We start from the raw sequence: 26,881 nt of genomic DNA on the forward strand, positions 1-26,881 counted from the left end.
TTCGAGCCACGATGTGCTCGAACCAGGTCAAGTCTTCACCTTAAGATTCCTCAACATCAAATGAACTCAGACTGTTTTTCTACCGTTAGACCTTTTAAAGGCTTTCATTTAAAATCATGTGTTTTTTTTCTCTCATCCTGAGGTTGCCTGACATGTCAAAATGATCTTGAAAATGTGTGTTTACTGTTGGTTTTTATTGGATGGATTTTTTACCGGCTGTCAGTAGGAGAACTGTGCCCTTACACACATGCTTTTACAGTTTGTGTGTTTACTGTCAAAAACAGCTTTACAGAACTTGTTGACTAGTTTTCCGATTATTTAGCAGCTGCCTGCCAGTAACACAAATCTCAATTTACAGTGCCTCAATTAAACGTAGCAATAATTTACAAGCTGCTTGTTTATCTTGTATACTGATATACTTACACCTTCTGAAAGACCTTAATTCATTAAGAGGTAAAAGGCTACAGAAATGACTAGAACTGTTAAGTCATTTTGAGGTTTTTATGCATCTTTGTCGGATAGTTCCCGTAATTCCTGATGGGTTAAATGCCGTCCACACATTAGTCTCATGGTGCTCGAGGTCTCTGACTATCAACGGTAGGGTTTTCCTTGCAGCTGTTAGCAAGTGCTGTGAAATAACTTTGTGTTATTTGCCACCATATAAATAAAATGTAATAAATTGAACTGATTGAAGTCAGTCTATATTCTGAGCAGATCAGAATATCAATGTTTAGTTAATAAAGAAAGCATTAAAAGTGTCTCTGTCCATTGTCAAATGTCTTTATGTAATCCTAAATACTATTAAAGCCAATAATGTATTTTCTTTGTGGGTTATACATATAACCAGCCCACAGTATTGGCTTCCCATCAACCCTAAAAGAACCCTTCGCTCTAAAAGAACAAAGTTCAAGCCACAAACCTTCCTCTTAAAGGTGTGTGCGATGAGTCTCTTTCATCACTGCTGGAGTTTTGGCTTCACCCATCTAAACCTGGTCAAACCCTTTGGCATTGACAGCAAAGACCAACGCCTGTCTAAGTAAGAACATTCAAAGTCAACAATTGATCTGTCCTGAAAAGAAGTTATTGGTGCTGAACATTGCAAAATGTAACACCATTTTTAGATGACTAATCAGCATGAGCAAAGTTGAATTAATCTGTTCCTTTCTAAACGGCTGTGAAAATATTACTCTTTGAGGGCTTTCCCCTTGCTTATTATATTAAACACAAATGTGTTCACAACGTTTTCTTTTTTTGGGTGGGTGGAGGGAGAGGGTGAGGTTGGGTGGCTTTTATGCCTTTGTAATAGAGGAACCTCTGTATATGGGGCAGATAACAACCACGCTATACCTTATCCTGTTTTTCACTAAATCTGAAAACATTGTTATCTGCTGTTGCAAAAGACGTTTGTGGTAAAAACTGAGTTTTTTGTGTCTGGTTGTTTTGGTTTAGAAGTTCTGAGTAAGAGAGCAAAATCTTCCAAATGCACTCCTGTTAAAAAACAACACCAGTCCACTGCCAAATTCAGTGAAGGAACAGACCAACTAGGGTTCCTATTTGGTCTAATTGTTTCCAGATATGAAGTTTCTGTGCAGTGGCTAACAGCACCCCTCCCAGTCTGCCTGTGTGTCTGGAACCAAGCGGCCTCTGTCTGCACAGTGCAAGGTCAGACTTCAGCCTACACCGTCGCCCTGTGTCCGTCTGTCTGTTTGTCTGCCTGTCTTGTGGAAATCTGACCCCTCTGTGCTCGCCTATGTCTGTTAACTGGAAGGTCACAGCTGATCTGATGTTACTCACTGTTTCCTCCTCTCTTTGCTAAAGTACATCGCAGAGCATCACATTTTCTGCAGCCCTGCAGAAGAATGGCTGCTATTTTTTCTCGAGTTAAGGATAAACAAGAGAGACAGCATTATGCATCATACGTATTTATTTAGAAAGAAGGGGTAAGGAAATGAAGTTGTGGTACAAGTAGATGTAAAAAAATGATGATGAATAGATTTAGGTTCTGGGTTAGTGCACAAACTTAAAGAAGACAGTCTGCTACGTCAATGTCACGGAAAATAGGTAAAAAGTCTGACTGTGTCCTCTGTTGACAGTGTTCTTTACCCTGCAGCATATCTGCCCACTGCAAACTGACAGCGGAAAATATTATGCTCCCATCATCCTCTTCACAACAACATGAAATATTCCCCAGCTGGAACAGCGGACGGTAGATTCCTCAGCAAAGTGAGGAGGAAGTGATGACGCAGGAAGGAGTCATCGTTCAGCTAGCTGTCAAACCGATGGCTGACAACCCAAATTTCACATGTTCCTCCTACCTCAGCTCAGACCTCAGGAAATACGTTTTCTGCTCTGGTCACGAGCAAATCAGGGCATAAACTCAAAAGTTTAAGAATAGTGTACTGGTGACTTATTGGTGAGGTTAAGCATGCGCTCCATTTTGGAATTACTACATTGTACAACGAGAAGATTACACAACTTACAAAAGCTTGGGGTATAACTATTTGAGAGAGTGTGATGAGAGGGTGGGAACTACACTCAGGTTTTTACATGTACCATTTAACACTAGCCAGGGGATGTTCGCTAAACCTAGCAAGACAAGATGCAACAAAGTTACCGTGAAGTCAAAAAATAATTGTTGTTGTTAATATGTTAAAGATTTTGATTTAAGATGTAAAACATTACTTTTATTAGACAGACAGAGTTTGGCTAGTTGTTTCCCCTGCCTTTATGCAAGGCTAAAAGCAAATCAGTGTGCCCTTCTAAAGAGTTGAATTATTCATTAAAGGCTGAATATGTGATTTTTCACACTTAAATGTAATAGAAATCAAGTATATCCTCCGAAAATAACTCTGTGAGTCATGACTGTCTACAATGGGTGTAACAACCGAGTCCCACTGTCAGTGATGTTTTCCGAGCTTTAGCCGTAGCTTCACTTTGTTTACATCGCCAGGACTGCCGGCCGGCTCCTCCCCTGGCGTATAAAAGTTGTTTAATTGAGGGACTAGAGAAAAGAAGAATAACATACTGTACTCACTGGTTAATTGAATGTCACGTAAGTGTTTCTAGATCACGGCCATTTCGGGTAAATTTACATACAATGTGAAGATACGAGCATAATAAAGCTTGCTAGTATTAGCATGCTAACACAACAATGCAGCACGAGTTGTTTTGGTTTCATGCTGGTGCTCAAGGGCGACATCTGCTGGATCAAAAAATCGCATATTCTGCCTTTAAGGTTTTGAAAAATTACCTAAATAAAAATGTTGTCAACTCTTAAAAAATGTGCAAAATACATGTTTAAGTATCAATTAAGTTCAACTTAAAGTAAGTTTACCTTCAGTGCACCTTGGGTTGATGTAATGACATTGGTCTTAATCAAGATCTAATCTGCTAATTTAATACTGTAGTGTCTGTTTGTAGGATTATTTGTATGAAAGATTCAAATCAGCAGTGAAGGAGGAGGAGGTGGAAGAAAAAGAAGTTGCAAAAGAAGACAACCACACTGGTATCTGTCGGATAAGTGGTAGCTAGATAGATCTTAATGCTTAGATGCTTTTCTAAGATGCAACAACTTAAAAACAATTAATAACAATGATATGTTAGTTCATTTCTTTTGCTTGTTTTTGGGATCACCACATCTTTTGGCTAAACAGATAAACCTCAGATAATAAAACTGGATTACATCACGAGACATTTATTACAACCCTCTAAAAAAAACAAAAAATGTAGCTAACAAGATTTTAAAGGTAGACTAAATCAATTCTTAAGGACATTTTTACAGTTCAGACTCCTTCAGGATCAGATATGGAGGCCACCTAGCTTAAACCTGAGCCTCTCATGCCTTAAAGCAGTGCAGAATGTAAGGCCATGCAGGGCCCCTTCAGAGGTCTCACTTACAGCACAATGATTGAAGGGTGCGATAGTTATGTAACTACAAGGTGTTGTGTGATGCTGTGTGAATATGAAGCCTTGTCCCACTGAGCAGAGCTTTTACAGGGCATGTCTGACATGTAGGTGTTCTGTCACCACATGTCAATACGCTGCCTGTCTCAGAGGCCCTCACACATTTTTCCTTTTACCAATTTTATGCTCATTTTACAAAATTATCCCAGAGGTCCTTTTTTACACACTCAGTCTAATTCCAGTTTTGACATTTTTTCTTTTTCTTGTCTCCTCCACACATCTGATTTCCCTTTTGATGGCTTCAGATCATGCACTGCTCTTAAGTGTTGAGTAGTGTTCTGTATTATTTTACCTTATTTTCAGGTATGTTTTGAATGAACTAGTCCAACCTAAACCCTACTTTTTACTGTTTCACCAAGCATGTTTAAAATGAAGGTTGCACTTCTCTTAGCGTGCCTTTTGACTGCAACCTTTTGTGGTTGTCTGTATTCTACTGCACCTCAAGCTTCTCACGGTAACTGTTCCCAGGTATGTTATTCTCCTGACTACATTTAGCGTGCCTGGCAGGCAGCTCCTCTGACTTGGTGTGTTTATGCAGGTGCAGGACATTGAGGACACATCGCCCTACAGAGTATTTTGGAGGGGCTTTTTTAGAGCTGCCTACCCTGGAGTGCATTAGAAGGGGCCATCTATGTGCTGCATTTCGTGGGACAGCCCAGAAAAGGCATTTCCTCAGGTTACTGGAAATGGAGCTTTAAAGGGTTTGAACCAAAGGCAGGCACATCAGAGTGAGAAATGCTCTCATGACAGGTTAAAGATAGAAAGATATATATAATTTGAGAACAAACCATCCTTTACACAAGAGTACATTATGAACTTTTTTTTTATTGTCTTCAGTGTACAGTACTTTATACATAAAGACAATGCAAATATCTTGGAAAAAATATTGACTAGATATCCAAATACAGCTATTCATTCAAAAGGTTTAATGTGACAAAGGTTGTGTGTATCTGCATGACAATTGGAGTCAATATTATATCTACTGATGAAATGCCCCCTTGAATTACTTGAACTAGTGCAAACTACAGTTGTTGTTAACAGCTGCCAGGTTGCCCCACATTATTGGTCTATCTTCCATTGGATATATAACAGCCATTCAAACAATGAGGTCCCTAAATAAACAGAGGAACTGCTTGTCAACAAGCAAGGCAGGCAACTGATTGGGGCCAGTAGGGGGCCCCTGAGAGACCACAAACATAAACCAAAGCCGTGGCAAAAAATGTGCCAATTTTGCAATGACTGTAGGAAACCCCCCTTAGGGATCGTCATCCGACAGCACTCACTCTTATTGCCCTTCTAAGAGTTGGAAAAAAGTGGAAGAGGAGTAATCATCGGGATAATGGAAGACATAATGGTGATGAACGCTGGTTGGGGTCCCCACAATAGATTTTTGCCTAGGGCCTAAACTGACTCTAGAATCACCACTGTAAACAAACATTAACTATTAGCAAAATCAACAAGCCACAACACAGTATCCCACTTTTTTTGCCCCATTGGGCTGCCTAAGTGGGGCTCATCTGTTATCTACAATATATCTATAGCTTTTGTTTGTGGAGTTGTCCTCATGTCTGCACATGTTTCCTCCAACAGTCTGAAGATATGCAGGTCAGCTGGCCCATAGGTGTAAAAGGTTTCCTATCCATGCACTTCTATAATAATTGTATTTGCCAGCAATGAACCAGACTGGTAGCCATTCCCAGGGGTATCTCTGCCAGCAAAAGTGGGTATTGATTTTGGATGAATGCATGGGACACTGTGTTTCTTATTTAAAGTTATATAACTGTTGGTGAATGATTGTTAAATATCTGCATTATTTTCATATCCTTTAGTCCCTTTTCAATACCAAAACTCCAAAGAAGAATTCATCTTTCACACACAAATAAGAAGAGAAGTTATAATTAATAGTTTTATAAGAAAAGGAGCAAAAGAGCCATTTTCTTTCTTTGCAAAGATGCCTGATGAAAGTTAAAATAGTCTCCTTACCAATTGACTGCGATAGACGCTTTCCTTAGAGAAAGAACCAAAACAACATGGCCTCATGGAAAGAACAATTGTTTTCAGGGTAAAACTAAGGTTTTCAAAACTGGTTAAAGTTCATATGGCAAAGTAACAGCAGCCATCAATAGCAGCATATAATAGGTATATTGTATGCCAAAGTTCCATTGTTAGGAAGGACAGGAAAGAAGAATAGCCTTGCCCTGCTTGGCTCTCTCTGGTCTGAAAAGTGTTTCCAGGATAATGAATTCCTCTGATTTGGTCAGCCAACAGCAGAAATGAGGGGAGAGGAGGGAGGAGGTCTGAAAGTACCGAATGGAAGGACTGGGGTGTTTGTCCATTCAGCAATTAGGATTTTAACAAACCCTCTGTATTGTGGATAATTGCAGATTACTGGCAAAATAAGTGGATTGACCAGCAATGAATGGGGGGGAGTCCAGAATTGCAAAACAACATATCGAAGTCCAAGTATTTTGTCTTGTCCCTTAAAGTGGGTTAGAAGAAATCTGCTATGTTCAAGTTGTAAGGATTCAGAAATCATTTTTTTTAATAGAAGTTATAGAAGATCCTGCAGTTATTGAACTTAGTGTCAATTAAAATCTATGTCTTTTGTCAAATATGCATCGATCTGTAACTCGTCACATTAGCTACCTTCACTGGGCTCGCTTCCCTACCAAGGGCTTCAAAGGTTAATAATTATTAATTTTAACCCTCCACTATGTTCCTCTTAAAGCTTGTGAACTTTGGCACAGGCTTAAAATGACCACATGCTCAATGAGCCATACTGTTGCTGCTGCATGGGTACAAACACAGATGCACACTTTAGTGAACACCTTAAAACAGCGAATGCACACACGCGCAGCACACAGCGCTTCCACATCGGAGTGAACTAGGTTGAGAAATTTGAAAGAAAACAAACAGGATTCCAGAGCGGTGTGGTGTGGCGTGAGGCTGCTGGACTGCAGCACAAAGAGAGGTCTGTTCGCAGCGTTCAGGAGCATTCCAGCTAACAGAACAGGCTCTGGGACACTGTTGACCTAAGCTACTTTAGAATGTTTGTGCAATAGCTTTTGACCACTTGATTAAAAATATCGTTTGATGCCGCAGCGGCCCTGTCCTAGCTAGGGGCAGTTCAGACTGGTCTGAGTAGAGCAACATGTTGCCGCATGAAGAGAGTGCTCTTATTAAGAGGTAGCACAGAGCCGTTTAAACAGTGGGCCACAGTTGAAACATTTAGGATGAATATTCATGCCGTCTGGAACGTTTTTGATTTTATAAGTCAGTTCTGGACACATGCAACACAAAGAGTTGATGAGCTGTTCCATGATTCATCTGATTTTAGCTACGCTTATTGCTTTGCTTATATGTTGATATTTTTACAAACATTAATTGCTAACGGAATAAAAATTAAAAAAAGATGTTCATGACTTTTCTGCTACCTACATCATGATGTACACATTTGTGGTTTTGAAATAACTTCCATAATGTTTCACAACATGAATAAAAACAGATTTTGTTGTGACTTAATAGCTGCAAAACTATGACATTTCCTCCAACTATCAAGCTATTTGTTTGGGCGTCATGGTCTGCTAGCCTGCTAGGATACTTTAGTAAGTGTTTGAACATGGTAAAGTAAAATAAACATGTTAGCATTGTCTATACCTCTTTTCACACAGCTAGATAAAAGGAGTATTATGCTGTTATTCCACCTGGGAGTTAATTATAAAAGATACAGACGTTGAAATCACAACGTTTTGGTCCCTCTGAACCTTTGTCAAGTGTGCTCCAATTATTGCTGATGCTTAGCAAGAGTAGTTTGTGTGATTTTTTCTTTTCAATGTGGCAGTTTGTTGTCCTACACACCTACTTCACAAGATAGTTGGATGAGCGAACATCTCCTTAAGAATCTTTGTTTTTAAAGTGCTCTTCATTGAATCTTAGCATTCTGACATTAGCATTAAGCTAGAATTGTTATTCAAAGAGCATTTTTCTGGACTCTGGTTTCTTTAAAACCAAATCTGGAAGAACAATGTTTTAACTTGATCACAGGCATCTTAAGTAAGCTTAGATAAGTAAGCTGAGATATTAAAGACTATCACAGGGTAACCTGGGTCAAAGATCCAATAACATGGCCTAAGAGAGATAGGTAACTATTTTTTTTTTTTTTTTTTGCTAAAGAATTCCAAAATCCTCCCACAGAAGATTCATTGTTTCTTGTAAATGTCCTCCATTACACAAAGGTCCTTGTTCCAATATGCACATTCCTTGTGTTTAGACAAGTGGACTGATGAGAAGATTGAGATTTTGGATCCCTGATTTGCCAAGAAAAATGGAGGGCAGGGAAGTGAATGTGACCCGCTCTCCTATAACTCAGCTAATACCATAGAAATGTCCTTGAGCAAAACAATTTTAACATCCAAATTGCTCTGGTGGAGCTGCCCAGTGGACCAACACTAGCAGACTGTGGTTGCACTGGGCAGCTGCCAGGTATGAATGTGTGTAACTTTGTACTTGTGAAGCAGAGTGTCAATGAAAGACGGTATGTGTGCTTGGCAAATATTCCCAGGATAGATTAAGGTGAAAAAGCAAAAGTCCATACTGAGATCTAAAAAGTAAACGTTTGATGTGGTGGCAGATTTGTGCTTTGAAGGTCAGATTGGACCGGTCACAGAACAGAAACACGAGGATAGAGTAAGCTGATGTCTTACCATGAGTGTTTACTTGAATCCAAAAAGAAAGTCCAGAGAGAAATCATCAAAGTGTTGAAAGAATTGCATCAATTAATCCAGTTGTCAATTCTGCAAAAGCCCTGATCTCGTCATTGCTTTTCAACTCATGAACAAAGCTCTTCTTATATAATCAAGGAAGTGTCTCCTGTGTCTGCCTGAAAATCTAAATCGAATCTGAAAAAACACATTGCCAAAAGTGAATTGAGTAATTACAACAAGTAATTAAAATAAGCAATATTATTGATATTGTTATTAACATATTTTGTCAATGCTTTACGTCAATAGCCTGTTTTTATAAAGAGGGAGGGAGTAACAGGAGAGAGAGAAGGAGGGAGGAAGAGGAAACCGATGGAGGGAAGATAGTTTAGCTATCGTTTTTGTGTCTTTCTACTTTTACTTGTACTTTGGTTAAGTACATCTTTTAAAGGTTTATTACACTACACACTAATTTAAACACTAGGCTTAAACCCCTGAGAAGTACATTTTAACACCAGATACTTCTGATACTTAAGTTCATTTATAATTGGCTGCTTTAAGACTTTGACTTGACTTTGACTTGGCTTTCAAGTACTTTTTCCAACACTGCATGTGTCTTCTTAAATCATCTTCCCATCATGCCTCCATGAATCCTTGTTATTTCTTATTTGAATCTAATCTCATAAGACCAGATCATTTTAGGGCACTTAATCCAAATTTGATCTCATGAGTTATGGGTAATTACGTATCATAAATTACCTCACACCTATCAGAATAGATCATCACATGTATTTTAATCTTGTGTATATCTGTCTCAACATTTTTGTCTTATTTCAACTAGTAAACAAAAAAATTGTTTCCTCTTCTGATCTTTTCTCCTCAATAGTACCTTCCCTTTAAACTCCTAATTCTAATCTTTTATCTTCATCTCATACAGTAACTTCCTGCTGGTCTCATATGGGATCTGTACTAAGCTCAGCTACATCCTGACAGTTCGAGGTTAGGGCCAGACAGTGAAATGGAAAGAAGCAGTCTGAGAATCCCCCGGTGTGAAAACATGACGAACATATCACAACACTGCGAGTAAATCCAGGGCCTCCCTCCTTCACTCTTTCCCTCTCGTGAGTTCTCCATCCAGCCTTCCTCTCCCCTTCCTCACACACATATCCTTCCTCTGTCTCCCTCACAGCCCTGTGATGTTTCATAAGTCTGCTGTGTTTGTGACAGCAAGCTGTGTTTGCTGAGCAGCTTTCACCGACCTGCACCGCCGCCCCAGCCATCAACCCCTTTTAACCTTTAACTCCAACAGCCCCACCTGCCTACTCAAACCAACTCAGGCACACACTGTTCACACCTCCTGTTCTGTTAGCTTTGTCCGCCTCTGACGTCAAAACCTTTTCAATGGTGCTGATAAACGGGTATATTTCACTCAGGAGTCGGGCTAATAGGTTCACCTGTGAGTAATGGGTGTATATTCCTACTTCTGCAGTGTTTTCCGATAAGTCGGCCACTCTGAGATAAATAATTGAATTATTGTCTTTCCTATCCTTTAAGTGTTTTAAATCTTGTCTTCAAATGTGTGATTGTCTTCCTCTCAAACATACCTCAAGGTTAAGTTCAGAGTCCCTGAAATCCTATTGACGCAATCCCCGCCTTGTCCATTGAGTTGGGCAGTTGATAAAAGGTGATGTTATATATTCCAGTGCACCAGTAGGAGTTTAGCTATTTTAGGATTGAGATGTGTGGACAGATGTGGAGATATTTTTAAACTCTGATGGTCACCGCACAGGTTGAATCCATCCCCGGACCCATCCCAATCTGTGTTAGGTGTTGTTTGAGGTTCAAAATGTTGATTATGATAAAGCCTACGTAATACAAGCAATTATCACGTGAGCATTAGGAACAGGTGGAATTTTTTAGAAAATTCTGAAAATGTAAGCTGGAAATAATGATCAAAATTCCTTAAAGACCACAGTCTCATTAAGATTAAAAGATGTGACCAGGAATCATTTTCCTTAGCAATTTTCTTTAATGAACCAAAACTACTATATTGACTTCAACAGCTATCTATTCGTAGCTATGGGGCTAACTTTCCAGAAGGAAAGGAAAATAAAATAAATAAATAAAATAACAAGAAAGTAATATCAGTCTCTTCAATGACGGTCTTAATTGCCTTTCTAGGTATCAAAGAGGGATCCAAATTAATTTGATTCGATTCATTACAACCTATAAAAACATTTTAAAGTCTCTTGAAGTGTGTACAGTCACATGGACTTTCAGTGTTCTGCAAAATAAGTGATCTTATTTTAGCTTTGAGCTATCACCATGGGTGAACAACAAACATAGAAAATGGTGTAGATTTGGTTACCTTATTAGCTAAAATATGCAGATTAATGGGAAGCCCAGCTTTCTTCTGATGGCATGGGTTTCCTGCTTCATTCGGATGCTTAATGTGTAACTGTGGTTCTACAGAAACTTCTAACCCAAAGCCAAATTCCTCCAGTCCCACCATGACAAGCACCCACAATTTATTACCAACCATTATGGAAACCAAGAATCAAATACCAGTGCACTAACACTAACACAGACTCTACTCCCTCTGGTCCTTCCAATGAGAGGACCAAGAGTACAACAATAACTAGAGCTGAAGTGTGGTGTGGCCTTGCTACTAGTGTGCGTATGTGTGACCCTGTTTGTGTGTATGTGTGTGTGGTCTGACCAGTGCCCACATCCTTCCAGAGCAGCAGCATGGCCACCTAGGAGACACACATCCATCCCTCAATTACCTCCGGCCTTTCCTCCGTACATCCATCCTTCATTCTTCATTCCCACCAACAGCGAGGTGGCTGGAGGTTATGACGTCTTTTGCCCTATACAAGGTCACCAAAGTTTGTCTTCCAGCATTTTTACTCCTGGTTACATTCCTCTGTACAAACAGCACCCTGCACATATGGGAGATGATTTGAGGTGGGCAAACCAAGATGGTATTTAACTAAGCAAAACATATTTGAAGTGGAGGCTGATGAAGGCCTGTCTTACTTTCTCCTTTGTGAAAAATGAATAAATCAATTTGTGCCGTAACCTACGACGGAGGATTAGGGCCACGTTAAAAAAAAAAACTTTTTAAATTTGCGAGATTAAAGTTGTAAATTAACGAGTTTAATTGCGTAAATTAACGAGTTCGAGACCAGCCTGCACGAAAATGATGAAAGTAGAACTCTTAAAGTCTTTAAAGAATAAAGTCGTTATTTTAGTCTATATCAGAAGAGCAGCAGCATCCTGTTCTCAAATGACAAACATGGCGCATCTTGTCCTAAAGGTTTCACTAATAAGGAAATAGGCTACTTCTTTGTGTAGTTGGTAAAAACAGTTAGTTCAAGAGAAGTTTTCACTTCAATTTGCAAGAACTTGTTTATCTGTAAAATGAAGTATGAACAGGACACAAACTGGCTCTGCACATGAGACACTTTAACAAGGCAGACCGATAACAGACACAAATAGTTGTGTTGGGGTTTTACTTATGCAGATATGAAACTACACATGCTTTTGGCACATCATCATCTTCACATTGTCATAAAATATCAGCAGCACACTGAAAAGATACTGCAAGAAACTGTGGCTTTACCGAAGAAAGAACCACACTGACTTGGAGGAAGTTGTCTGCAGAGGAAAATACTTTAAGAGTTCTACTTTCATCATGTACGCAGGCTGGTCTCGAACTCGTTAATTTACGAGATTATTCTCGAAATTATTTTTTTTATTTAAATTATTATTATTTTTTTTAACATGGCCCTAATCCTCCCTCGTAGTAACCAGTGATGCCTGCAGGATGAGAAAGGTAGAGTTAAGGAAATTGTTAACACAAATCATCCTCCAATGTAACCTCAAAGCTAGAAAAGAACCAAGTGTTTAAAGGTCAGACTTTAAAGCACAAGGAACAAGTATCGGAACAACAAGTTACTGTGGAAGACTGTGAACGGAGAGTAAAAGAACTAAGATTATATTACACATACAACTGAAAGTTTCTCTACCTGGAAAATTAAATTAAGAATTAAGAAGTCCAGTTTTTGAAAGTGAATATTTTGATGGACAATGTAAAAACTGTAAACATAAAATCAACATTCATTTATTTGTAAATAAAAACACTAATTATTGTCCAATTAAGTTTGTAATGTGTCAGCTAGTTGCCCATTTATACATAGAACACGAGGTCAACAGCAGTACTTGAAGTCTTGTTTCTATCAATTGAGAATGTCAATTCAATGTTAACTCCTCTTGTAGCTCTGTTTTATTCTTCATCATCTTTTAGGGTAACTGCCTGGCTGTTGAGAGCTATGTGATACAAATGGACAGTTTGCCTTTGCATCTTCCCGCTGAACAGGATGAAGCCAAAATAACCCTGTGACAGGTGCTGACATTTTGTTAGGAAGCAACCAGAGTCTCTGCAGAAGGGATGACTGAAAGAGACTTATTGATGTATGACATCACACAGGTTCTGCTAACAAAAACTGCTAATCCATAGCACAGCGCGCTGCAGGAGCCGCATTCGTCAACAGAGCTGTAAATTATGGCATGTTTACATCATGTAATAGCAGAAAGTAATTCAATAAAAAAGAACCTTCTCAGAATAAGATGACTTAAACACTAAATTGTGAGATGAAAACTTATCTGATGTGCATTTTGACTTTATAGTATGTCCTATATCTGTTATCATAAAGGAGATGGGGTTTATGACTTATACTGCAGAGAGTTAGGAGGGGAAGCTTTAATCTTTTGGCTTCACTTGAGGAAAGATATTCCATTGTCCATTCTTTATGCAGTCTATGGTTCCACTAAGTTCTCTAGTTGCAATATGAATCTGTCTTCATCAATAAGTTTCTATGAATAACAAACGCACATTGCTAATGAAACTGCTGTAAATAACAAACATTGACAAGTGCAGCCTTACATGCCCCATCAAAACCAATAATGTTAGACCTGTAATGACATATTTACAGAAGCAAACAAAGTATTCATTAAGAGTGCAAAAGAGAAAGATCTTGTGCTCAGTGACAAGGACACATTTATTTGGTCCCTGTCTGTCTTATGCTGTATGGTATAGAATATGCTAATTTAAAAGGGGTTGACTAAGGGTAGCATAATGGATGTTTTCTATGGAAGCGACAAGTGATCATAATTCAAACAAAAATGCTAATTTTAAAATGAAAATGCATTAACAGAAACGCGTTTTAACTTTCAGAATATAGGTGCATTATTTGACCTATATTTAAAATTTGCATTACACTTTTGCTCTCTATGTATGCTTTATCATTTGAATTCTGATCACTAGTTGCTTCCATAGTTTTAACTTTCTTGAGCCTTTGATATTAAAATCCAGACCAGTAAATATGAGCATGTTGCCTACACGTGCACATCACATGGTTTCTTGTTGTTATTTTTTTAGGCCTTTACCACGTTATCCCAACAGTAGCCAACATCATATTAAGTTACTCACTCTAGGTTTAATATGAGAAGCTCCAAGTTAAAAAAACATACTATATCGTCATACCTGATGTGGTTATTTGTTTTTTAGTGCAGCAGGAATAAACAGCTCTGTGCAGGTGTACTAAGGTTTTTCCAGTGTGCAAGACTGAATTTCTAACCTTGACACAGCAGGTGAGTCCAGCGGTTTCCTCTCAGTGCTGAACATCCTGTCACATACCTGAGAGCTACTTCCTTTTCAGAAAAACATCAATATTTACCAGAATACACAGGAGCCTCTACATCTAAAACCCCATTTACCCACTGTTTTTCTGTTCTAGTGCCAGTTGTCTTCCTGCCAGTGCCAGCACCACCACATCTTTATTCATGTCTTTTTTCTTTCTGAATAGAGTACACCTCAGATTGACATTTTAACTGCACACACTCTCCACATTCCTCCTGCTGGACTCCAAAGTAAAGTTTACATTCCTGGGATGCTGGGAGGAATGCAGCCCAGTGGGGCTCTGGACCAGACCTCAGGATTACAAGTCAGGGATTTCTGACAGGGATGTTGAGCTACAGGTAAGATTTGAAGATGTCAACAAGCAAGGTTTCATTTACACTGACTCAAATGGTTTAACTTTGTGTTGAATCAAACAGATCAGCAGGCCAGGCGTGTACTGTACGGTGCTCTATATGGCTGTTAAAATTGCAAGTCCCTTTCACTTATGCACTTCACAATAGACTGTATATACAAGTGCATGCGTCAACCTCCTCTTGTCGAACAGGATGAAGCCAGTCTATCACCCTGATGGGTGCTGACAACGCTTCGACTTATGACAATACACATGTAAATGACCCATCAAATGGAAAACAAATCCCTCAGGGAGGTTGAATCATCAGCACACAAGATTCTTATATGGATTTGAAGTAGGCACTCAAAGTTAGGAAAGTTCAATAACTCATGTATTTGTGTTTGTTATGTTTTCTCTCATTGTTTCTGCTGCAGGGGCCTCATTCGTCAACAGAGCTGTAAATCAAGCCATGTTATATTGGTTTATAGGATCAAAAAAATGTATAAAACAACTCAGAAATATAGACGATTTAAACACAAAATCGCACGGTAATTTCAATCATTTTGGATTTAACTTGCATTTAGATTTGATAATTTGACCCATGTCTTAAGTCAGGAGGAGCTCAAAATCTTTTGGCTTCACTTCAAGGCAGCTTGTGTTCCATCCATGTTAATATACAGTCAATGTACTGCACCTCTTAAAGTTTCTGCATTTTTCCGGTGGGCTGGAAGTATGAACCCATATCGCCAAATTTTTCACCCTACCTTTATTCTGAATTTTTTTTGGCCAGTCTCCTTGTAAAATTTCCTGTGTGTCCTGAACTTTTTTTTAAGATAGATTTTCTGCCATTTTTGGTAAAGATTTTCTTTGCGGACAAAGTGATACCTCTAATATCTTTTCTGATTTTCTCCTGCAGTTAATGCTTCTCAGTAAAAATCCTCCTGATTTTCACCCCAGTGAAATATAGCACTCATCGAGAATCTTTACCATGAGAAATGTAAAAAGAAACTGCTGTTTCTGCATTGTCTGTCATTAGTTTTATTTGAGATCTTCATCCCAGCAGTGGTTTCAAGCATTACAAATAGCTATAGAAATGATCTATCTTAAATCATAGGCTCTTTGTAGCTCATAAAGAGGCATCTGTATTACTTTCAGACCTTTTCATAACCAGACAAAAAACTCCTCAAATGACCTTTAATTTCAAATCAAACTATTTTCTGATATGTGATGATGAAGTGTGATTATATCTTGATACTGTTATGTTATATTTTACTATTACTATTTCAATTTACTTACTTTGCATCCTTTACATTGTATATCAGTACTGAAGGTAATTTCCTCAAAAGAACTTTAAAGATGCATCCTCAAGTAGTAATACTTTTACATGTAAGTAAAAGTTCTTTAAAAATCACCCAAAGGAAATGGGAGATTTTGTTGGCATGCTCATTAATCAGAGCTATAGCATCCTGGGTTAAGCTAGCCCTTAAAAGTGAGAGCAGCTGCTCCCATCGGTACAGCTGCTCCCATCGGTACAGCATTGTTGATGTGCTGTATTGCAGAAAAAGGAACAGGAGAAAATACGAGGAAATGAGAGTAGGGTAAGTGTGCAGGAAAGGAATGGTTATAAATAGGCTTCAGATAAGTACAGGGCTAATGCTAACACAATTGAGCAGAAAAAATACACTACTCTCATGCAGTTAGTACTTCATCTGATGATAATTATAATTAACAGATCCACACCCTGGAGGAGACAAGGGTACAGTATCTCACTCAAGGACACTTGTGCATGATGGCTGCTGGAGGGCTTGAAACTCAGCAGCCAGTCTGAAGGACAGTCATGACTTTGATCTAATCTTATTAGCATGATCAGACCAGATCCATCTCACTTGGGAGACATCAAAGCCTTTACTGATTCGCTGTGATAAATGTAGTTTAGTAGAGCTTGGATTTATTCAATCTCTAGATATTATTTTATAAAACTGGTTTAATCCTTCCATATGTACAGGATTGTTAAAAGTTGGCAACAACAGTATGTGTTCCTGTTCTATCATTACACCTTTAATGAAGCCAGTAGAAGAGAACAGCATTAGTGTTATGGTAAGGACAGTAGGGGGGGTTATGGTAAACAGTTCAGCACTGCCCCCTGCTGGCAGAATTAAATATATATTTAGATCTGCTGCAAGGATGCAAAGACAGACTTTAATTCTACCAAATTCAAACAAGGTTATTCAACAGGTAGTGTTTTCAGGAAGTATAAAATGATAATAATTTCTTCAAAATATTTTATATTTACAATAAAATACAGACTTTTAATCAATCTTGTGAAAATATAAAAATATGCTGATAAGACAATTTGCATTGTGAGTTTATGAAAAAGTTGTTGATGCTCATACGTAGAAATTGTCATTTCAAAGTCATGAAACATAAGTTATAAAAATTATCTTATTTGTGACGACATTTTAACAGTAAATCCACACTTTTTAGACGGGACACCATTGTACACCTGCTTATACTTACAACATACCTTTTTCTCAAACTCTTTAATATGGCACCTAAAACATGTTCAATTAGAGGGTCGTCTTGAACTGGAATTAGTTGCAACACTAAGGTGTTATATGAAAGACTTGTTCATTAATCTAAGTTACCACATCATCATTTTAAAATACAAAGTCATATAAAAAAGTACGTCATTATTTGGAAAAAAGTAGGCATTAGAGATAAAAGATCATTATTTGAGAGTTAAGTTAATCATATGGAGAAAGTTTCACAAGTTAAAATTATATTTTCTTCTCTAATCAAGAGGGCATCAATGGGGCTTTCTCATGTTATTGAGGGAGGGTAGACCTTTACTCATGTCCCCAAATACTATTCTTCCCATCTTCACTTTTATTACCTCTAACAGCTTTTCCCAAACCACGTGAAGTGCTTTTTTCAAGGTGTACATTCAATTAAATCAGAGCCACAGCGGTCACTCAATCACATATTATTCTGTTTAAATGAAAGACTGAGATTGTTACCTTCAGGTTATTGCAAACAAAATGCCAGATATACTGTGAATTTGACAGTTGAGTCAACAACATTCAGTTTTATTTTATAAATGTACGTGCACTCATTCAGAACCTTCTGACTTTGTTGAGTCTATAATCTGTTTATGTAATGTTTTAATAGAAAAAAACAACCATAAAATATGTTGAAATGAAATGAGGCAGTTTTTGGCATATTTTAATACAGATCTAACATACTGTATTTTTACTTCAGAATAATATAGTTACTAACCGATGTAACCAATACTTCAAACTTGTGTCTGAAAAAAGAAAAAGAAAGTGGTGAATTCAAATTTAGTTCAAAATAATAATTTATTTCATTTTATTCATCAGAATGTTATTACATTTACCTTCAGTAAAAATCATTTTTCTCATTAAGGTTCAGAACATTCAGATAATGTATTCACCTGCATATAGTAGGCAGCTGAATTGCAGAAGATCAAAATACACATGTAGTCATAATTTTATATTTTTGTCAAATAGTTGTAGCAAACAAGCATTAGTGGTTGCCATAACTAACTATACTTTTCTGTAAGTTTGGATTTGGTGGGTGGTCTTTCTCAGAAAAATGTGAGGCTCCCTGAGAGGTATGTTTGTACATCAAGGGCTAAGTTTCTATCTGCATTTACACGACCAACAGAAATAATGAAGCAAGGAAGACAGCAAGCAGTTTGTATTAGACACACAACAAGATGGAGACTCCATGGTCAGAGTTGTGTATGCTGAGTGTCACTTGGTATGTGAAAACAACAGAGTTGCAATGGAGGCATTCTAGTTTAGGAAATTGTCTGTTTTTGGTTTATTGGTTAAAGCTATCTTTCCAAGATGCATTAGCAACTCTCAAGGAGAAGCTCTAAATGTCCGTCTTGGCACCGTTTCAAAAACTAAAAAACAACAATATGCAAATTGCCAAGAAGATCCTAAAATATAAAATCTTCCAGACAGAAAGGGCTTTATGAGAGGAGCCCCTGCACAATCACAATCAACCCTCCCAGGTGTTTTCACTTACCTACGCAGATTAGACCTCTCCTCTTGGCTATGGCTACCTTCAACATGTAACGAGGTTTAAGCAGCAACATGATTAAAACACCCGTGTGAAATGTAAGGTGCTTTGAAAAGTACCTACGGTAGAAGTTTATATTCCAACAAACTATAAACTCTTCATTGACCTTTACCTGCGTTATCTACATACGCTTAAATTATTTGTGTGCAATCATCAACAATGTGGACAATTTTATTAACTTCCATGTCATATCTTTAAACAATTTGTAAGCCCCCAAGGTAGCACACCAACTATTTACAGTAACAACACATTTTTTTGATTACATGGAATGATTGGTGGATCGAGGAGTGTGTTGTCCTGACGACAAAACTAAGGTTGTGTAAGTGCAGTTACTCTGATTTACAAATTTGAACAGATTTAACTCTTAATTTTGATTATTTATATTGATATATAGAGAGATTATATACAACATAGATTCAAATCACTGAATTAAAATGAACTGTCTATTGACCAAAGCTGGCTTTTGTTTATTCTAAGATCAACATGTTAATGGTCATTTAGTAAGTTGCAAAAAAAGAAAAAATGCATTAGAGCTTTTCATATGAAGTCAGATATAGAAGTAGCTGCAGCAAAGATGTAGATCTGATGGTTACCTGCCTCAAACATCACACTGCTTTATTGCAGTCCAGCTTATCTCAACGGTTTCTCATTCAACATTCAAAGTGGTGGAGCAAACAAGGATGCCACTGAATGCACCATGAGTACCTTTCACAGTCAGGTGACAACTACAATGATTGAACTTTCCTGTCAAAAGGTATCCATGTTAAAAGGCAGCAGTTATAGCATTTATGTATTGCATTCTTTTTTTTTTTTTTTTTTATTATTTAAATTGCTGAAATAATCCGGATTAAACGACAAAGTTACCAGCACTAGTTTTGCTTTTCACAGTGAAGGAGTGTACAGTCACAACATGAGGACTGAAATGTCTTACAATAAAAACAAGTTGAAGAAGGACAAACTGTCACAATGACTCTCCCCATGAGTGGGATGAGAAAACGGAGGGGAAGAGGAAAGCAAGGACTACTCTTTACCCTTGGTGTCCAGGTTGATGACTGAACAGGAGAGAGGACATGGCCGACAAGAGGATGAAGAGGAAACAGGCATCAGTTCTTGAGAGCGCCCCAGATGATGAGTCCAATTATAACAGCAACAACACCCAACACTATTATGAGGATGCATATCTTCTTCCGGGAGCTCCGCTGGTGGGAGGGAAAAGACAGTTCAAGTTTCTTTTTTTCTTTTTTTTTTTTCAAATTAAGTACAGTGCACAAATGTAATGTTTTACTAAGGGTAGCTGGTGGGTTGGAGTGACTAATAGCCACCGCATGAATCAGATCACTTTTTGACCTCAAATTTTTCTTTGATTTTCTCCTTTACGCCTCATTCTCTCTGCATGATCGACCAAAGCAAGCTGACTGAGAGTCTTTGTAAGACAAGGGAGGTGGACCAGCGATTCATGACCACTTGCTACTTACATTCATCAGCTAACTCCTTTAACATATAAGCAAATGAATTCCTTCTCCTCCTACTCCTCCTCTGTCCTTAACCCCTTCTTTTGTGGATGTCATTTCTCACTTCTTTCCATCATATAGTCAAATTTTACCTGGTATTCTGCAGCGCGGGCCAGCTGCTGTGTGGCATTCTGGACATTCACATCTGCATTCTCCACGTTGGCTTCTATACTGTCTGCAGAACACAAAGAAATGAGCAAAATATAGATTTAGCAGGAGGAACAACTGGAGAGGAGAAATTAACTGAACCTTTTTTTTTTTTTTACCCTTTCAGACACATTCGAGGTAGCCCTTAAACATGAGTGTGATTCTAAAATAAAATCTAAATCTGAAGGCTGCACTACCAACCTTGTATTAACGTGCTAAGAATTCCATTGTTGCTGTGTGGCATAGCCCGGTACACTCTTGGAATCCTGGCAAGCTAACCTTACGTTTGTTTGAATATCAGCCTCAGAGTCAGTGAGTATGGCATCTAGGGAGTGAGCTAGGATTCAATGCTGAACACTCTGGAGGTGTCGTGGGCCTATCAGTGACACACTGAGTAAGGAGTGAGCCCACTTGAAAACCCAACGGATGCCTTCATTCCCTTGAATATCCCACAGAGTCTTTGTATTATTATTGTACATTTATTATGTTTAACTTTCTTTCTTCATGAAATAAAAAACAGGCTTAAAATGTGTGTTGTTTTTTTTGCTAGTACAACACTAGCTTACACAAACACTTTTTAGCACTCTCCTTCTTTTCTGATCTTTAACAGTATTCACTAGTAGCAGCCTTAACATATATTGTTGTGTGAGCTAAGGTTAAAGAATTTAACCTTTTGGGGTCTAATCCATGCATTGACTGGCATACATGCTGGAACCCAATGCTACATGTCTGGAAGAATACTGTTATGTGTATTGGAACAACTTCATTCGAGAACACATGTGGTGAATACAGTGCTTACCACCTTTATTTAGCTGTCATAAAATAAAAACATCTCAGTGGTGAACTATAGAGTAATCTATGAACGGGTGACAAAGACTGACCTATCATGTCTCCCTGCTCGTGCACCATCATCCCCAGGTCCTTGAAGATGTCATTGATGTCTGTGATGTCAGACTGAACAATGCAAAACAGGAGAAATGGCCCACGTGAACTCGAGGCAAACATGAAACACAGAGATACTGAGATACTTTGCATCTAAAATGATAATTTATTTTACCTCCAACTGCCTGATGGACAACTCTCTCTCCTGGATCAGCCTCAGGTCTTCTTCAGTGATCTCCTCAGCCTGAGCCTGAACCTGAGAGTCACTGCAGGAGGAAACCATGTAAATATAATAATAATAATACTCACAATTACAGGATTAATTATAAAGAACATAAGGAAAGCTACCTGGAGAAAGAAGCATTTCCAAAGCTGTCGTCAGGCTGTCCTCCCTGTTGAAGTAAAATAGCATTAGTCTCAGAGGAGGATGCTTTGTACCAGATTTAGGTAACTAGCTAGTTTCCATCTGTTGTCGCTGAGTAGAAATACAAATACTGTGCTTGTTAGTGCTAATATTTTTAAGAGGACATTATTAACTGTCAGTAAAGGTAAATGGCTGGATAAAACCTACAGGGCCCATGACCATTAAACACATTAAATATAATTATTAAAACACAAAAGGCAAACTAACAAAGAACAAATCAAATCTGTGTCCTTCAATTCCAAAGGCTAAGATTTTTTTTTTTAACCTATTACAGCAGTAACAAACTGTTGTTGCTCATCAGCATAGACACGTTATTATTATCTGTGCTGTGCGATAAGGGGACAGAGGAGCTCCAGCAGGCAGGCTCTCTTGAGAGAATCTGTATGTGAAACAGCCACAATGAAAGCTTCTGACTACGGCACAGTTAAGTTACATCCTGTGAGACTTTAAATTCATATGAACTCACCGCTTAATTAGAGACACCAACAAACAATAAAGACTGAACAGAGTTTCGCCCTGACTTACATTTTTATCAGTAACAATACAAGAAAGTTTACATAAAAACATCAATAAAGTGAAAAACATGTACAACTTTGAAGAACACAAGGTCTGTTTGGGTTCAAAGTGCAGCCTATGAAGCATTCGTGGGTGGCACAACTCTTCTGTTTGCCTGTTTCTATGATGTGATTGATACATCTGATTGATAACGAGGTGAGAACAGCCTTAGATAAGCTCTGGAATTGGCTACACCAAGATTACCAGTAGGTCCACCATCTCTGCCAGGGCCTAGAGGTCAGGTGATAGCCAAAGGGCTCCGAGATTAAGTCTTGACAAAGACAGCATGAAGCAAAATAAAACAAGAATTGCCACCTCGCAGTTATAGTCCAAGTTTCAGTTTCAATCCACCGATTTGAATCTTGAAAAAGTTTGAATTAGTCTAAAAACTAGTAGGCCTGTATTAATCAATGGAAGATGCATGTCATATATTAACAGGACAAAATAAAATAACAGTGAACCACCGTCTTCCTTCATGAAGTCAGAAGAAACATGTACGCAACGGGAGGTTTGCCCATTCATCAATCACATACGGCCTAATTTTGTCAGATGGATAAAAAACATATTGAATGCCAATTTATGCCGCTGTCTAATCACTGGTCTACGTCATGACATTCATTATCAAGCTGTAGGTTACTCACCGACACCCGGGAGCTGGCTCTCACTCTGGCCACAAACTCTCTCTCTTTGTCTGCCGCCTGCCTCTGGATCTTTTGGAAGCTGGTGAGGGCGTTGGAGAAGTCATTCAACAGACGCTCTTTCTGTATCTTCCTCTGCCGCTAAAACACAAATGTTCAGAGACAAGCCACGAATCAAAGACCAAAAAATAAGAGAGAACACAACTTAAATAAGTTCAGTATTCAGTACCTGATCGGGGCCGACAGGTAGTGCAGTGAAAGTCTTCATCAGTCTGTCAGTCTCCTTTGCTAGCTGGTTGCCTTGCTGCTGTGTCTGTTGCCTGGTAAATACAATGTTTTAGTCTTTATGTGAAAGCACAAAAACTCTGGACGACATTAAGAAAACAACTGTTAAAAAGACATTTGGAAGACTCAGATATCATTGAAGCCTTGTTTCAAATGACGAACAAAATGCATTATGGTTATCAATCCAGTGTGACTTTTCCCTGACTGATTATTAAACATTTCTTTGACATGCATGGTTCAGAGCCTTTGAAAAAACTTTTTCTTCACCTGCTATTTGTACAATTATTTTAATTTTGTTAATAAACTCAGCCCCCATAACTCACAGCGTGTTTCTAAACTGGTTGCTGTCCTGCGCGGGTCCCTGCAGAGAAATGGTTCTCTGTAGCTCCGAGGCTGCGAGAAAGAAAGACAACAGACATTATGATATCTCTACTGAATTACCTCCTTGTGTTCTCTGTGATTCGTCACTAAAGTCACTATAGTATATTGTATTTTGTGTGTACAGTATAAAGTGTGTATTACTCAGCAGTGTGAGCTTCTGGATGTTGGAGCTGATGCTATTAACCAAAGCGCTGGGCTCCTGAAGAATCCCAGCCTGGTACGCCATGATGGAGAGCTGTGAGGACACACAATAACACAATCCATCATTTCAAGTATTTATTCATGCTGTCACATCAGTATGTTCACAACTCGCATTATCAAAAAAAGCAATGAAATTGTTTTACATGAAAATATGGTCCAACAAATGTCTGTACTAAGGCTATCAAATGATTTGTACTGTTTTTTTTGTTTTTTTTTAAGATTTCTTTTGATTAAGATTTTGTGCCTTTATTGTAGAGATAGGATAGTGGATAGAGTCGGAAATCAGGGAAAGAAGTCATTTAAGGATACCTTTCCGATAGAAAAGGACAGCTGTCATTAAAAGTAACCCATGAACACCAAGATTCCTTCAAGTGTTTGTGTCGTCGTGTCGGCATGTCGGCATGTCGGCTTGTCCCCACCCCCCCAAAGCTGTAAACCTGGGGGAAACACTGTGAGGGTATACTTTCTGTTTGAATTCAACCCTGCTTTTATTTTGAAATAAAATAAGTAAAGTAAGGACCTTGTGGTAGATCTAAGGTTATCACATTAACTTAACCATGGAAAAGGAAAAAACTAAAAGAAAACATTTTAAAGCTACGGTAAAAAGTGAAATGTTTGATGTCCTGAGGTGGAAATTACTTTTGACTTGTCAGCTGAGATGTCTGAGAGTTTTTTAAAAGTGAAATAAGACATTCAAAGATGCAGCAGTGTTGTTCTTTTCCATCACTGACACTGCAGAGGCTTAACCACAGTGGGACTTGTCACAAGACGTTGGCCACAGCGAAGAATCATATGAGTAGCAAGTATACTGTTTACAACACAAAATGGTCAGAGACAACCTCCAAAAATAATTTCCTGACATGTTTGCTAAACATCTCACTCCAAAAAGTTGGAAATGAATGGCCTCTAACCATCTGAGTGACTTTAAATAAGATTTAAACAGCTTGCAGCAGAGATTTTAAGTCATAACAACAATGTTTTTAAGCCAAAGCTGTGAATATAGTTAAAATAAAGGCTTCATAAAGATGTGTCAAGCTATGCCAAACCTAAAACCATTTCTTCCTTGACATCATCATAAACTTTAAGACTCAAATATGGATTCTCAACGAAGATTACTGGCACCCCAGGGGGTATTCAAGGTATGAACAGGTAAAAGGAAAAATCGAAGAAGTCAGCTAATATAGAAAAATAGTAACTGTTATTTGACAATGAAATTTGCAGTGTTTAAATATTTGTGATGAAAGTGGGAAAAAAATCAAAAATGATAAAACATTGCAGTGCTGTAGCCTACAGCAGTGAGGTCACGCCCCATGTACAGTCATTCCCCACCCTCTCTCCCAATTTCCTACTCTATCCACTGTCCTATCATTTAAAAGGCAAATCAAGCTGTTGTAAATCAAGCCTATAGCTTTATCACTGTGTATTGTAAATGATAAGCTAAAGATAATGTTGAAGATGACAGTTCATATAAAATCTCCAAACAGCTCATTTATTTCATAAATTTCTTATTGAGAAATTAGCTCGCTAAATGCAATCTCCAAAAAAATATTTGTTATTATCAATTATTTATTATTGCAGCGTCTTTTAAACTGAGCAGTGGCTCTCATTTACTTCGGCTCCTGGATGAAGCCTGATACGCAGCAGGGATTGGTCAGGAGGTCAGGAGTGATTATTATTGTAGGCAGCTCTTGCAGCACTTCTGACTCATCAGGACTGAAACCATTTTCTTATATGTGCAAGAGTGACCATATGCTAAGAAACTCTCAAACGAGGCGCTGATTTAACTTTTGGCAGAAGTAATGCTGTTGAAATGTAACTAATACAAGTCCCCGCATTAATAAAACCAGTCGAACAACACCTGTCTGTCATACGAGTGTGTCTGGTCCCTTTTACCCTACTTCAGAAACAGTCAGCAAGAAATATGCGGAAATCACGGAAGCTTCCCGATGACAGTAAGAAGGCTGCTAGAAAAGCACTATTTGCTTGTGAGACAATGTCTGGGTTAAAGTCGTTTTAAATGTAATCTTTATTCCACTGTTGACTCCAACATGCAGAGGGTAGAAAAGTATTTTAGTCACAATCAAAGTCGCAAGATTTTTTTTTTCACTCGTGTTTCAGAGAAACCCCCATTCTTTTCTTTGCTGTCCTTAACACGACGTGACATCCATCACAACATGTTCACCGTGTTAATGCCTCTGTGTTGATAAATCTTCATAAAAGATGAGAGCAGTGGTGTAAAAGATTCAACTTTACCTTCTTTGCGACTTGACGCAGCGGTGTATTTCCGGACTCTCAGCCACTTCCCCGTCACATGATGTCTGCTTTCCCTGAAGTCTGCAGAAAAAAAAACTGAACTATCATATTATGAATCCATTCAATATTATGTCTACATTTCTCAATTCAGAAGTAAAGTACATTTCGCAAAAAGAAAAACATTACCTCCGCCACAATAACAAACAAACTCCCAAGACCTAGAGACACTTGTCATTTGTTATAATTGTCTGAACTGCTGATCCTCTGTACACTTTTTTTTATGTTACTTTATATCTTAGTCTTTTTAATTTTTCAATCCCTGGCATGTTATGTATTTTGCACAACCAAATGCACCATTTCATTATGGTCAATATGGCTAGTTAAAAAGAAAGACTTTGCTTTACTATTGAATGAAGGGCTTCAAAAGTGAACCAAAATATGCCATATTTCTTATTTGTTTGCACTCAACACTCACAGTCATCCATAAATTGCATTCACAATCGTTTTATCTGACATAATATATGATTGCTTAATCTGAAATTAGCAGAAAATGAAATGGCTTTAAATTTGTTTTAATTTGTGATGCAGAATTCTGAGTTACATATATCTCCAAAACATCCACTTCAGTAATAATATCACAATATAACACTCGTTATTGTATTTTTAGCCTCTATTCACCTTTTACTGTACACAACTGGGATGATTAACTTTTTCCTTTCACAAATATCCACCTTGTTTAGAAAAAAACACAAGAAGACCCAGAATATGCTGTAGGAGTTACAAGAGCTCAACTCTGCCA

At 38.1% G+C, this 26,881-nt stretch overlaps 1 protein-coding gene across 1 annotated transcript; it reads right to left on the minus strand.

Moving 5' to 3' along the window:
• Window positions 1-18,035: 18,035 nt before the first annotated feature.
• On the minus strand, window positions 18,036-26,182 carry stx7l (syntaxin 7-like). Its single transcript, XM_020632456.3, has 10 exons — window positions 26,083-26,182; window positions 23,770-23,863; window positions 23,571-23,640; window positions 23,192-23,282; window positions 22,966-23,103; window positions 21,694-21,737; window positions 21,521-21,611; window positions 21,345-21,417; window positions 20,409-20,491; window positions 18,036-20,004 (listed from the first exon to the last, which is right to left on the minus strand). Exons 2-10 carry the CDS (start codon window positions 23,852-23,854, stop codon window positions 19,909-19,911), a joined length of 771 nt encoding a protein of 256 aa, XP_020488112.2. The 5' UTR covers window positions 23,855-23,863; window positions 26,083-26,182; the 3' UTR covers window positions 18,036-19,908.
• Window positions 26,183-26,881: the final 699 nt, after the last annotated feature.

The sequence above is a fragment of the Labrus bergylta genome, chromosome 15 (genome assembly GCF_963930695.1).
Source record: "Labrus bergylta chromosome 15, fLabBer1.1, whole genome shotgun sequence".
Lineage (NCBI taxonomy): Eukaryota > Metazoa > Chordata > Actinopteri > Labriformes > Labridae > Labrus > Labrus bergylta.